The 14,673-nt window shown below is 40.3% G+C and overlaps 3 protein-coding genes across 9 annotated transcripts in view; 2 read left to right on the top strand and 1 right to left on the bottom strand.

Moving 5' to 3' along the window:
* Window positions 1-422: 422 nt before the first annotated feature.
* Window positions 423-3,121, top strand: LOC124066776 (CD209 antigen-like protein E). Its single transcript, XM_046403543.1, has 6 exons — window positions 423-1,498; window positions 1,589-1,675; window positions 1,835-1,903; window positions 1,985-2,127; window positions 2,255-2,358; window positions 2,479-3,121. The coding sequence occupies exons 1-6, from the start codon at window positions 1,318-1,320 to the stop codon at window positions 2,627-2,629; spliced, it is 735 nt and encodes a 244-aa protein (XP_046259499.1). The 5' UTR covers window positions 423-1,317; the 3' UTR covers window positions 2,630-3,121.
* Window positions 3,122-4,910: 1,789 nt separating this feature from the next.
* Window positions 4,911-12,148, top strand: slc43a3a (solute carrier family 43 member 3a). The gene is made up of 13 exons (XM_046403385.1): window positions 4,911-4,981; window positions 5,328-5,619; window positions 6,021-6,150; window positions 7,158-7,204; window positions 8,461-8,537; window positions 8,670-8,762; window positions 9,165-9,304; window positions 9,408-9,556; window positions 10,347-10,490; window positions 10,636-10,743; window positions 10,830-11,016; window positions 11,690-11,813; window positions 11,999-12,148. The coding sequence occupies exons 2-13, from the start codon at window positions 5,430-5,432 to the stop codon at window positions 12,146-12,148; spliced, it is 1,539 nt and encodes a 512-aa protein (XP_046259341.1). The 5' UTR covers window positions 4,911-4,981; window positions 5,328-5,429.
* Window positions 10,830-14,673, bottom strand: part of LOC124066656 — a 12,854-nt gene continuing 9,010 nt past the window's right edge. For 6 of the 7 annotated variants that reach the window (XM_046403289.1, XM_046403257.1, XM_046403270.1 and 3 more), the window contains one exon: window positions 11,999-14,546. In XM_046403289.1, the coding sequence (XP_046259245.1) occupies window positions 13,869-14,546 (678 nt within the window). In that variant the 3' untranslated portion in view covers window positions 11,999-13,868. Of the gene's footprint in view, window positions 10,984-11,998; window positions 14,547-14,673 lie in introns of those variants that run through there. The other variant, XR_006844637.1, reaches the window with a different exon arrangement.

Genomic DNA, 14,673 nt, shown 5'->3' with positions numbered 1-14,673 from the left:
AGATGGAGTCAGCGCGCAGAGTGGAAAGTAGCTAACTGTTTACATTTAGCACTGTACCTTAACAAATGAGATTCTTGCACTTTATTTTAGTATTCCAATTTTTGCTAATTTTTTTCTTCTAATACACTACATTTCAGAGAGAATATTGTACTTTCACTCTAGCACATATTTGACATCTATATAGGCTGTAATAGCCTACTTTGAATGACCAACAGGCCAGACCTTTTTATTGTTTTGGCTATAAAAATTCAGGAGCTGATGAAAAATACCCATCGCAGTTTCCTACAGGCCATGAAGATGTTTTTAAAATTTAACCATAAGCAGCCCAGGTTACATTTGAAATAATGTGTAATTAGATTTTTTTACACACATTACATTTGATGGTGATTCAAATTGTTTCAGTTCAAATTGTTTTTGTTTTTTAATGATAATATTGGAGTTTTTATTCCTTTTTCCTTTTCATTTTTACCGAAAATTAAAGATGAACATTTTGAGGAAGTGCACCTATTGTATTAAAGTGATCCAGGTGGCCTTTGATTACAAATACAGCAGCAACAAGAACTCACACAAAAGCAACAGCATCTCACATGATGTGAGAACACACACAGTACATTTGTAGTATCTGCAAAATGCATTGAATTTGCATTAAAACATCATGTTTTGAGATGTTTGAGAGAAAAAAGAATATTCATGTAGCTGCTGCAGTTTATTTTCATTACACTCTTTTAATATCAATGTACATGAGCTGCAGACAGCTAAAACAGACAAAGCAGATAAAGAGGACACTATCTCATTGTGGAAGAATCTGTGTTCTAGGCCCACAAATGGCCAGTAAGTGGCGCTATACTCTCACTGAAGAACTGCAGGGTTCTTCTTCTTTGCTGATATTTTTGCATCATGTACTGTGACAGAGATGATTTAGCATTAACAAAAAGCTGAGACTATGAACTGATGCTCCGTTCACTTTTATTCCTTTTATTTATTTCATCAGTATTTATTAATTTCAATATTTTGTGTTTTACATTTTGCCCATTTGGTTCTCTTGTTTTTAACCTTTGAAGTATCTGGTTTGGCTGTCTGTTTGAACCCCAAAATACTCCTATTTTACTCCAGAACTACACAGAAAGTGATGAAACATCCTGTTAGTTGACTGGATGGTTCAGCTACAGCACACAAGCCAAGTAAAGAGGAAGGTGTGACAGAAGTGAGCAGAAACTTTGTGGCAGCATACAGGGAAGTGTGATACTGATCAGATGATCAAAACTCAACTGGTTATTTGGGTTTAAACCACTTAAATAATACTATTCAAAAAGAGAAATGGAAATGTATGACTACATTTATGATGATTCTGGTGAACACATGCAAATGGAAGAAATAGCCTTTGACACAGCTGGAGGGAGTGACGATAAGAAGGAGATGACGGTGGTTATTTATGAAAGCTCAGACATCGCCGGAGGTAACAAAGCTGTAACATGCAGCGCAGTACATCAGCAGCCAAGTAAGTGACACACACATACCTAAATTTCTATGTTTCCTTTGCTTTCTGGATTAATATTTATGATGTTCTCCCATGACATTTCTTACCCAGGCAGGACTTTTGTCAGGGCTAAGACTGTGTGCATGGTACTGCTCTGTCTTCTCCTCCTGGCTGGCATCATAGGCATTGGACTCAATTGTGAGAGAAATGAGTTTAATTTCTGTTAAGAAAGTGAGATTTGTGTTGCTGAACATCCAGCCATTGACCCCTAGTCAGCAGTTTTTCTTAGATTTCCTGCAGATTAAATGGACACTGAATCCAAAGTATTTCACTGTGCGAATTTGCTGTCCCATGCAGGCATAATCAAACTGGGGACCCTCAGTGAGAGCAGGACTCAAGAGAGAAAACAGACTTTGGTCGAACTCAGTGAGTCCTTTGCTTTGTGTGCAGTGTGTGTCTGAAATGGACATTTGACACTTTCACTTCCTAAACTTTCCACCTCTGCAGATAATTTCTGTAAGGATGGATGCACGTCACTCAACAACAGCTTTTACTACATTTCTTCCAAATCAAAGAGCTGGGACGATAGTAGACAGGACTGCAAAGACCGAGGGGCAGATCTGGTCGTTGTAAATAACAAGGAAGAGCAGGTAAACAAAAGCAAATTAAAGATTTTATTCCCTAAAGTTGCATTCAGTGCAGGGTGTTTAGTTGGATTAAAACTGTCAAAAGCACCCACATTTTCACTGTTTTGTCCACTTTCGGGTACTGTTGCAGTTATTCATCAATTCCTTAAAGCGCACATTCTGGATTGGTCTGACTGACAGAGAAGAAGAGGGAACATGGAAATGGGTAGATGGCTCACTTCTGAACAGCACAGGGTAACAGGTTTTCTTCAGTCTCCAGTGTTACGTGGCAGTCAGATAGTGGATTGCCAGCGCTGTATGCAACACGCTGTGCAGTAACTCCAGCCGGTCATTTGATTGTCCATGTTTGAACAGGTTTTGGAGACAAGGGGAGCCCAGTGGGATGTCTGGACGTACGAAGGAGGACTGTGTCAACACCTTTTGGTACACAGAGGAGAGGAGTTGGAGTGATAACACATGCACCAGAGCCCATCTTTGGATCTGCGAAAAACTGACTGACTTCTGACATCATTTTTTATCCTAAATAAAACATACAGAGTGATGAGTATCATCAACAGAGACTGTGGCATCATCTCTTGTTTATAAAGCTTGCTTTGGTTTAAAAAAAAAAAACTTGCAGCACAAGAAAGACAGTTGGGAACATGCTTGATCAGATTTATCAATAATCAAATGCATTTGAAAATATAATGGATGTAATTCTTTATTGTCATTTTAGAACAAAATAAAAAACGCTAACTCAGATGTTTATATTGAGTTATGTGATTTTAATATAAAGATAAAATTAAATTAAAAAAAAAATGTGTTATGTGTACAACTGAATGGAATATGTCAGTCACCCATCAAAACCAATCACATGGAAAGCAGGCTATGAACTTATACATTACATAACCTGAACATAAATTTGTATTTTCATGCTTGAATATAAAAGGATACATTCATTTGATTGAGTGCTTTGAATTAAATGTTTGGACTTGGAGGTGGGGACAGCGGCTGATTTCTCGCCTCTTCACCCAAAGTCTCAACTTTTTGCAAAGTGATGTTACCTTTGACCGTATCAGTGATTAACCCAAACAGGCAAAGTCACACTCATCAAATTCCTGTGCTCACAGGACTGCATTTGTGTCCAACATGGAGCAGAAACGTTCCCTTCTGCGTGCCGACAATGTTCTATGTCTGCTGATCATTTGCACATTTTAGGAAAAATGTCAAATGTTTCACAAGAGATTTTTTTCTACAGTGTATCAGAAAATATCATGAGAGTTTTCCAACAAATAAATTTGCTACAAGTAAAGCTGAAACTGAAATGCAATGCTCCTATTTTCCACTAATGCCCCTTATGTGACAAAAAGTCAGTAGACACCTGACCATCAATTTATGGGTATTAAGATGGAGTTAGTTCCCCAGCCCCCGTCCTTTTTGTGGCTTTAACAGCTGCCACTCTTCTGGGAGGACTTTCCACAAGACTTTGTGATGTGTTTGTGGGAATCTTTGGCCATTCGGCTAAGAGAGCATATGTGAGGTTAGGCACTGATGCTGGTCTAGAAGGTTTGCTTTACAATCAGTTCTCTGATTTCTCCCAAAGCAGTTCCCCTCTACCCCAGAGTGCAGCTTGAGGTCGGGGCTCTGTGCAGGCTAATTGACTTCCTCCACAAATGAAATATACACCCACTGCGCATTGATCGCCAAAGAAAAAAACCCCGAAATGCGCCATAACGACAGCAGTTTCTACTGCCGTCATCACCATAAAGACATTGTTTTCAGCATACAACCGAAAATCATCTTAGTCTCATTAGTGAGTTTGTAGGCTACTGTATTTATAACTCTTTATATTCCAGGCTTCCGGGGCTTAATTAAAAAAGGCATCAACATGAGGGCTGAATAATAGAAAATCCGTAGGACTGGAATATAATTCACAATTACATAATCAACGAGGCGTACTGCGTATACAATAGTCCCATATGTTGGTATGGTGTCCACCTGTTGTCATCAGGAGCGTTGGATGTCAGACAGGCTGGGAGAGCGAGGCGCAGCTCTGCACATTAAACAGACGAGCTGCGGCTCGGCGCAAGGTGAACCGTCCCCGCACATGAGCACTGTAACGGAGGTACCGGAACAGAGCTGCCGGAGGGTACAAGGTAAGCATCGTTTCAGTTCAAATGTGCATCGGGCAGCAGGTGTTTGAGACGGTGCTAGAATGATGGGAGTTTGTCATAAGAGTGAGGGGAGATCATTAAACTTCTCCGCAATTTATGAGTCTTTAACTGGAATTTACGATATCAAATGTTCACTCGTGTTGAGTTTAAAAAATGTATCTGAAGAAGTGATGTGATGGTCTCGTTATAAGAGTCAGATTTCTTGCGGTTTTGAGTCCACATTGTGCCATGTGTCTGAGGCTACGCATAGATTAAGCGCGCTAATCGGGATTACGATCAGCACCGCCTGGTCATCTTGTCCTCATGTCGCAGTATTCCGACCAGTATTTACTGAAGTAAAAGGACAGAAAGGGTCTACTTAAATTATGGGGAAAAAAACGTGATCCTCTGAATGTAATTTTTGAACTTTAATTTTTGTGTAAAATATCCCCGGCAAGTTAATTTAATTTGAATTCATTTGGATGCATGTGATCCCACGGCCCTTTATACCTCCAGAGGGGTTCTCATAGCTATCGCCCCAGCAGCTGTGGGATTTGTTCGAGTCTGCAGAGGAGAGATCACTTAAACCAAATGACATTATCTGTTTGGACTTTGTCTTAAATCGTGCACGTTGGAAACTACCAACAAGAGCAGTGTCAGTGAACTTTCTCTGTGCTTCAGAGCCACACTGGACACCGTACTGTCTAACAGAAGCAGATGACAAAGTAAGTCTTCTCATCATATCATGTTTCAAGTTGCCCTCCAAGCAGTAAGTCCCAGAAAAGTCACTTGTTCAGGATCATCTTCACTACTGAAATCATTCAGACTGCACTTTATTACAGTCGCACTGGTTATGATATTTGAGATTTACTAGAACACTTAAGGCATTCTAGACATGTTTTATCCTTTGAAAGTGCTTCATCAATGTTGGTAGTCATAATTAATCTGTTACGTTACGTCTCTGTTTGGGATGTAACTGAAAGATGAAATGCTCTCTCTCTCTCTCTCCCTTTTTTTCTGTATTTTCTGCAAACTTTAATCCTTTACTGCCCTGTTGTGCTCCAAAAACAGCTCAAAGAGGAATTAGAAGAACAGAAAACCCAAGAGAGACAACAACAACAACTTTCTCTTCAAAATAAACCTGTTGGTGACCTGGAGAGGGGTCAGTGAAGCATGCCGGGGCACGAGGTTCATACCAGGCTGCGCTACAGGCTCACTCTGGCCACTGGGATGTTGGAGTGTCTGTGCTTTGCTGGTGTGGTGTTTGGTTTCGCCTCTCTGATGTTTGTGCTGAAGGAGGAAGGGTACTTCAGTCACCTGTGTGACAGTGTCCCAGATGCCAATGGCACCATGACCAGTACAGGTGAGCAACCCTGGAGTTCAGGTCTAAGAGGTGGTCACGTTGCTAGGATGCTTATCTCAGTATCCCTTCTGAGTAAACAGATGGACATCAGTTGTTTCTTTAAATTGGGTGGGTTTTTTTTTTTAAAGAGAAAATGTGAGGTAGATGAAAACAGTAGGCATTAAGAAGAAGTTTTTAAAGGTACTACCTGATTATTAAAAAGAGAAAACATACCCGCTCTAAACAAAATATAAGTACACATACAGGTAATACTCATTTGATTAACTGTTCTTTGAAAATTAACATCTAAAACACAAGAAAACCACTGTTGTACAGACAAAGACGGAGCATTCATGGGTAACTGAATACCAGAGCGGTGATGTTTACATCCCAGAATTAAGCTCTTTTTCTTTTTCTTACAGACTGTAGTAGACAGGATGAGCAGTTCTCTCTGGTCTTCACCATTGCCTCATTCCTCAACAACTTCCTGAATCTAGTCAATGGCTACCTTTTTGATCGGTTTGGCACCATGGTGACCAGGCTGCTGGGAATGTGAGTTCATCCTATTTTTTGCTATCCAGCCATAAAACCAAGGCTGCAATTGAAAACTTGGTCAAAATTGATTTTTATTGTGTCATATTCGTCATTTACTAGACAGGGATCCAAAAACTCATACTGATGTTTCAGTTAGCAGTTCAGTTATTGCTGCAGTTTACAGTTACGATGCAGGGGGATTGGTAAAGTTACAGAGATAAAAGTAGGGAGTGTCTAACAGAGAAGCAGAGAGATTACACTCAAGCACAGTCCACCTCCTTTGTCCCTGTTTGACTCTTGCATTAGCAGTGTCAATATCCTAACTTTAATTTTGAATCCTTTTCCTGGTAAGCCTAGTTCAGTCAGAGGATAGATAGAGCCACTGTTTGTCAGAAACTGAAACCTTCGACCTTTGATTGTTTGTTATAAACATGTACGTGCAAATGTGTCACAATTCTGCATGCATGTGCCTCAGAGCAAAAATTGTGTGTCCTAGTATGTACTGCTGATACCAATAACTCTAAATTCTATTTGGCTGTAGTATCACACGTGATTTCAGTAAGGAATTGCCTATTCTTTCTTTTCCGGGACAGTAGGGAATGTTGACTTCTAGAGCTTTTGCGTTATACATTGACAATTTAGGTTACTTATGTATCGCTCACAGTGCACGGGTCTGCATATGTTTAGGCCACGTGATACAGGTTTCAGGTTAACAAGCCCATTCATGGTAAAAGCACTGAGACAGAGAACGTGTATACCTCTGTAGTTTTTAAAAATAAATTTTGCTGAAGACAATGATGATGGAATGAATAATAGTTCTTTCATCTAATGTGAGTCAGGTGAAATTAAGATTTGTCTACTAAGAGTAGCTTCTTTACAATATTTACCATGTTTAAAGTGTGAAAATAGTTCTCTAGTGTGTGCCTGAGTGTGTGTGTGTGTGTGTGTGTGTGTGTGTGTGTGTGTCTGTGAGCGCCTTGATGGTTAAATGACTGCTCTGAATTCAGTCATATTTCTCTCTCCAGATGTTTGTACACAACTGGAACCCTTCTTGTAGCCTTCTCCAGTGCAGGTAGACACACACAAAAACATATCACAACATAACTAATATAGACAAAAGTATTGGAATGTGGTTCTTTTTTAGGGGTTCAGGGGCTGGATCCTTCCCCTTACTTCCAGTGAAAGTAAACCTTAATGCTTCAGCATACCAACACATTTTGGTCAATGCTGTGGTTCCAACTTTGTGGCAACAGTTTGGGGAAGGACCTTTTCTATTCCAGCATGACTGTGTCCCAGTGCACAAAGCAAAGTCCATAAAGACATGGTTGGATGAGCTTGGTGTGGAAGGACCTGACTGGCCCACACAGAGACCTGACCTCAACTCCATCCAACACCTTTGGGATGAACTGGAACAGAGATTGTGAGCCAGGACCTTTGGTCCAACATCAGTATCTGACCTCACAAATGCTCTACTACATGAATGGGCAAAAATTTCCACAGAAACACTCCAAAATCTTGTGGAAAGCCTTCCCAGAAGAGTGGAAGCTGTTATAGCTGTCTATGTTGTTAGAAAGTAATGTCATTAAAGTCCCTGTTGGTGTAATGGTTAGGTGTCTCAGTACTTTTGTCCATATAATGTACGTCAAATAATTAAATGACCATCTCAAGCAGTTCTCTAAACCCATCAAGATCTAAAGCAAGTAAATTGCCAAATTTTAATGTAAATTATGTGAGAACCCAAATTATGTGTTTTTTGTTCGTGAAATTGAAAGGTGAATGGATTCATCTTTTATCTCTATGTCATCTGTTTCCTCTTGTTTTCTTTTGTCATAATCCTTTCACAGTGGGAAATACATGTTCAGAGTCTAGGCTTGTAACATTGTCCTAGCTTGTCCTAAAGCAGGCTGACATGCCATTCTCTGTACAACTTTAGTCTATTTTGTTCTTATCGTGGCCATTCCAATACACATTGATATTCTTATCAGGCAGTTTGTTTACACTGCACATTTACAACATGCACATATACATTCTTATGCATGTGGCAATGTGAGCATGTATTTGAAGCTAGGGCAGAAGATAGTTAGTAATTTATTTGCTGTATAGGTAGCATGATACAATACTAATCCGTGCCACCTTTACTGCCACATTACCAGACAAGATGTAGATTTTGTGAGTGATTCAGCAGTCAAACACCCAACTTATCTACTGCTCTGGATACTATGTGACTCTGGATTTCAGCACTAACCAAGTTCCATTGGATGGATATAAGGTTACAGTCCTGTCAGGAATACATGATTGTAAATATTTCTATACTTGTCTGTCATGTAGCATTTTCAGAGCTGCTTTTTCCTGCCTTGTCCTGTATCGCCGTGGGAGGAATTCTGCTCCTTCTGACTAATATGCAGGTGAATTCTGATAAATATCTTGGCACAGAAACCTACTGTGTGTCCACACTAAATTAGATTTAAAATATATATCACATATCTAATGATGAATTGTATATGCAAAGCTGAATTGTGTCTTTGTTTGTTGTGAAGGTTGGTAACCTTTTCGCTTCTCATCGCTCCACCATCATCACCCTCTACAATGGTGCCTTTGACTCCTCTTCTGCTGTCTTCCTCATCATCAAGGTACAGTAAGTGCAGCCCTGTCAGTGGATGCATTATAATAATCATAGTCTGACAGTATTAGTGATTATTCAATGGTGGTAGGTTTGAAGTGTCCTGAGGCAACACTGACCCCTAATGATCTGCCAATGGCTCTTCCATGGGAAGGAATTTGGGTGTTTGTGTGAATGGTTATTGCCCCTGATGAGCAGGGGGCACCTTGCATGGTATCCTCTGCCACCATTGTATGAATGTGTGTACAAGTGGGTGAATGCTAGCACGTGTTGCAAAGGACAGTCAGCGGTTGGTCAGACTATGTAAATACAGTCCATTCAGCACAGCAAACAGTGAAGGCATTGTGTGCTTCTTTGTCATACATTTATGGTCTTTTCTCAGTCAACCAAGATATTTTCCTCTGCCCTCCAGGTTCTGTACGAACAGGGAATCTCTCTCCGTTCCTCCTTCCTTTTTATGTCCTTCTGCAGCATCATACATGTGTTGAGGACCTTCCTGCTGATGCCCAGAACCCACATCCCCTATCCTCTGCCACAATACTACACCTACGGGTAAGAACATTAGCTTGTCTTTGAAACAACTACTGTGTTAGATCATATAGATCATCTTCACCAATGAGACGCAGCATAGACAATCCCTTTCTCTGATGAACAGACTGAATTGCGGACAAGCAAACACTTACAATGTGGAGCAGTTGGAGAGGATGGCTGATGGTGCCATGACAGATGTACAGGAGTCTTATGGGAGGGACAACGTGTCACCAACACCTGAGGACAGGTCAGAGACCCAAGACTCAGGGAAAGGTACTTTCGCTGTCGCCATGACCTCTACGTTCTCTTTGTCAGATGTGGATAACATGGTTGATCAATAAAACTGCAAAAATCATTACATATTGAAAGCTGAATATTCTGACTACAGAACTTAACGTTGCTTCTCTATCAGAGATCATATGATCAAAAATAGTAATCACTGTGCTGTATTTTCATTCTTATCTTGAATGTTGTCTTCATTTAAGTCAAGTCTGTACTGTGTGTTTGGAACAGAGATACAAAAGTCAACTGACAAAATAAATGACTTTTGGACTTGTGATTTAGGGTCACAACTAACAATTGTTTTCATGGACAATTAATTTGCCCATTATTTTCTCAATTCATGAGAAAAAAAAAATTGGAAAAAAAGGTCATTCATGATCTCTCAGATCCCACAGTGATGTCTCCAATTTGCTTAGTTTTTTGAGCCAACATTTTTAATTTACTGTCACATATGACAACAAGAAGCAGAAAATCCTCACATTTGAGAAGCTGAAACCAGGATCAGTTAGCAAAATAGTTGCAAGTAAATTTTCAGAAAATGGACAAAGCAATTAATCAATCATCGCTCTTGCTTTAATCACTGTACTTTCAACGTACATAGAATTGAGAAGATGAGAAAAAAAGAGAAAAACAAACAAACAAAACCCATACAAACACAAAACAAAACTTGTTTAAAACATCATAGTAAAATATCAGCAAATGTATTCAATTTGAAAGCACTTTTCGTGGCCTTTCATTTCCCAAAGTTCACATCATATTTCATGTGAATTTCCACGTTTAGAGGTGAGTTTCCGGAGCTGTGTGCTGTCCTGGTTCTTCCTGTGGCACCTACTATGGTTGTCCATAATGCAGCTGAGACACTACCTCTTCATTGGCACACTCAACCCAATGCTCAACCGGCTGGCCAATAATGACCCCAACTTGGGTAACTTACTATAAAAGTCACTGACTCTTTGTCACACATGTATCAAAGCTTTCTCCATTCCCCCTTCTCATCATCACCATCCATCTCCAAAACCTGTTTTATTTCTTCTTCTCTTTGTGTTTCCTTCCCATAATATCTCCCCCAGTGAGTCAGTACACCAATGCTTTTGCCATGACCCAGCTTTGTGGAGTCCTGTGTGCTCCCTGGAACGGACTCATCATGGACAGACACAAGGGAAAGCCCCTGGCTCCTGGTAAATCAATGACTGGTGGTATAATATGCATCAATGTGTGTGTTTGCAGCAGAGCTGATTTACTCATCACTTCTTTCCTCCTGAAGGGGAAACAGAGCAGGAGGCGGACCTGCGCTCCTCCACTCTGTCTCTGTTCCTCACCTCCCTGCAGTGCCTGCTGTTCTCTGTGAGCGCCTCAGTTCCTGTCCTTCCTCTGCAGTACCTCACCTTTGTTCTACAAGTTCTCAATCGCTCCTTCCTCTATGGGGGAAATGCAGCATTCATTAGTGTTGCGTGAGTAGCTATCACACACACACACATGCTATGGACAATATAAAAAGAAACACCTTCTAACATTTAGATGTGACAGACATGACTTGATATTCATTCCTGTGTATTGTTTATTATATAAATATAGAGTTTAGTCATTTGAAGGCGACTTATGAACTGTGTTCCTCTTTAATAAAGCACTTGATCAAAGTTTCAAATATCTCATTATTTTTCAGTGTTTAGGACTGCAGTTCTGACATTGAATCTTTTGTCTCTTTGCGTGTTTTTCGATTTCCCTTTTTACATCAGTTTTACACCAAATGCAAAAGAGCGCAGAGCTGGTGCAAGGTAGAATGAACGATGAAGACCATTTGTTAGTGAGTTGCACTGTAGGATCCTGAACCTCTACTGCTTAGATTTTGACCATTCATTTTGTAATCTGGCGATGTTTCTCCATTTTTTGAAAGTACAATCCTAAAATGCTGCAGTGCAATCACAGTACAAACAGTTGCCCCACAACTTAACATTCATCAATAGCAAGCAGTAAAAAATAATCATGGATGAATTGCTTTGGAAAACTTAAAAAATTTTCAGTGGCTGGAAGGCTACAGATCACGGATTTTAAAAGGAGCTTTTATAACCCCACATTTTGTGTGACAGATGAACTGGAAATGACATGCCCCCCCCTCTCTCTCAGTTTTCCAGCCCATCACTTTGGGAAGCTGTATGGCCTAGTGATGTCCCTGTCGGCTGTTATCTCTCTGCTGCAGTACCCCTGCTTCGCCCTGGTCAAAGGAGCTCTGGGTGGAGACCCCTTTTTTGTGAGTGCCCAAGTCTAGCAAGTAGTTTTACAGAAGGACCACTGAGTGAATATCAAACCCTTGTAATGGTCAGTGGATTCATTTCAAAATGTAGCTACAGTATGTCAGTGCGTGAAAATGAATTGGAGAGCAGCAGGGTACTGTAACAGACTTGAGAGAAATGGGATACTGTTGATCTGTTACAGGTGGACATCGCTCTGACACTCTTCACTCTGCTGGTGTTTATCCATCCTGTCTATATCTTCATCCACTGCCGGAAAGTGGCCCGCCACAGAGAGAACAGCAGCACCAGTGATGTCTCTAATGGCTCTAAAATGGCTGAAGCCAAGTTATAGTTGTAGGCCTAATAGGTAATAGGCATAAATAAATGTTTCTGTCTGTCTGTCTGTCTGGGAGTTGGACTTTTCAAGTGGTTGAATACGTTTTGTGGTGATAAAGAAACATCTTCTCACTTGCCTGTTTGTTCCTGCTCAAAATGTTTAAATAGAAAATGTATTCAGTATTTTTTTAGAACTTTTGATTTTTATAACTAAGTGCACTGATATCACCTCAGATGTCTTTGGTGTTGTGAACGTTTTTTTTTTGTATGATCGAAAATGTATTAATAGTTACATTTTTAAAAGGTTATTAAAAACGGTGAAATGTTTTACCGAATGGGTTATATTTTGTTACTTTACTGAAGTTTCTGAGCTTCAATATGCTGTATAGTATATACCGTATATATGTCTACAACCTCAGTACACAACGTACAGTACAAATAATACTACTGTAGGCCTATTGCGTGCCTTGTTTCACACAGTATATTGTTTGTGAGTGAATTAGCTTATAAGCCATCTCATATTTTATTTTCAAAATGTGTATGACTGTTATATCTATATTACGCTGAGACATCAGAAAAAATGAAGCAGTTACTCTGCGTGTACATGAATACTAACACCCCAGTCTAAGAGCAGAAAAAAGAACATCTGTTTAAAATATTTGTAAATGTGTTCAACTTGAGAGCACTTTTCAGTGTGTGGACCTTTATTTACCCTCTGTCACAGTCTAAGACAATACAGACACTGTCTAATAAGCTTCATCCATTTTGTTAAGTTAAAGTGCATCAAAATTTGTAAAACATTCAGGTTTGACTAAACACTTGTATTTTTTTTAAAAAAATTACTAATTCACTGACAAAAAAGTAATCTAATAACCAGTGTATGGGGTTTTCTTTCATAATATTACTGATTCATAACACAATCGGTGTTAATCAGTGCTAATACAAACGCAAAGGCACATGGTAGTAGTAGTTTCACATAATGCTACCATGAAGGACTTTCAACTACTGTATGTTTTCACAGACAATCCACACACTTGCAATCACAGTTACATATACATTTGTTAGAAATTAGCATTAAGGATAATCAATAAAAATCAGGAATACCTACCGCCAATCTATTGTATGATTGTATCTAAAAGAGGTAAGGCACAAGGCACTACTGAATACGCACAGCAAAGTTAAATGTAGATCAGAATTAACAGAAGTAACAGTCCAACCTATACACGGTACAAAACTGAGCTGCTTTAGCTATCTGAACTCTGTTTGTTCTCTTTAGTCTCAACTTTTGATTCCCAAAATGAATCTCCGTTCATAATTTGCATTCATTTTACACTTTCATAAGACCTCTGCCTGCCCTATATCCAACCTCTCCATCTGTTTATGTCCTAAGTGGGAAAATTGTGCTGTTTCTAAAATTTTCCACCCAGAAGAAATTTGTGTCAGGACTTTGGTTTATGGTTTGAAGCAGGTTAAAACTTGGTCAGGGGTTAAGTGTAGCACAAGTAGCTGAGTTAAATTCAGATATTGAGAAAAAGGAATGACTGTTGTTTTCAGTACCCGGGACACGCTGGAGGGACTATGTCACTGGCCTGGGAACGCCTTGGGGTCCACCCGGAAGAGCTGGAGGAAGTGTCTGGGGGGAGGGAAGTCTGGGCATCCCTGCTCAAGCTGCTGCCCGTGCGACCCGGTCCCAGATGAAACGGAAGAAGATGGATGGATGGATGTTGTTTCAGAGTTTATGGGACCTTTTCAATCCCACTTTTCTTGTCGTCATTCCTACCTGTTACTTGCCCACTCTCAGTTGTGGGCATGTGGTTGTAGTGCAAAAACAAGATTGAATCTAAACTTCCTGGTGGAATGTTGGCTCTTTTCCTGTATGTGGCTCCGGTTCCTTCCTGTACAAAGTCCTGCGCAGCGTTACCTGCCACTGCTGGGGCAGCCAGGTAGGCTCGTGCCACTACGGCCAACAGTGGAAACTGCGCTGCCTTTGTCCTCCACCATTGCAGGGGCTCCACTCCCAGAGAAGTCCCCTTGTCAGCTCTGAAGACAGACATCTCCATGTCGACAGACTCCTCCACAGAGCTCTGCCTGCTCCTGGGTGCAGAGGAGAACAGGTCTCCCAGAAGGAACTCCATACCAGAGAGCCCACCCTGGGAGCCAGGATCTGCCCACTCATTTTCATCATCCTCTCTTGCGTCGCTCTCTTCCTCTTCATATTCAAGCTCTTTGAAGTTGATTGGGCGGCATTCTTTGAGGCGTTTACTCCTCCGCAGGAAGTCACTCTCTGACTCTGGTGAACCAGGTGAAGGACTTCTCTTGCTCTGACTTTGCGTTTTACCTTGGCTTCTCCTCCTGTCCTCCTTTACAATTCTGACAGCCTCTTTCTTCAGCCAATCAAAAGTTGCTGTTTGCTCCTGAAAATTAAGAAAGATTTCATTTGTGTTGCTGGGCATTCTTTGCTTTACATATAATTAAAACTATGATTGGGGATTAGTGAAGGTATTAATCAAGATACATGAATAATTTTTGAAAAAAAAAATT

Source organism: Scatophagus argus, chromosome 2, assembly GCF_020382885.2.
Source record: "Scatophagus argus isolate fScaArg1 chromosome 2, fScaArg1.pri, whole genome shotgun sequence".
In the NCBI taxonomy this organism is placed as follows: domain Eukaryota; kingdom Metazoa; phylum Chordata; class Actinopteri; family Scatophagidae; genus Scatophagus; species Scatophagus argus.
This window is presented reverse-complemented; position numbering and strand designations above follow the sequence as displayed.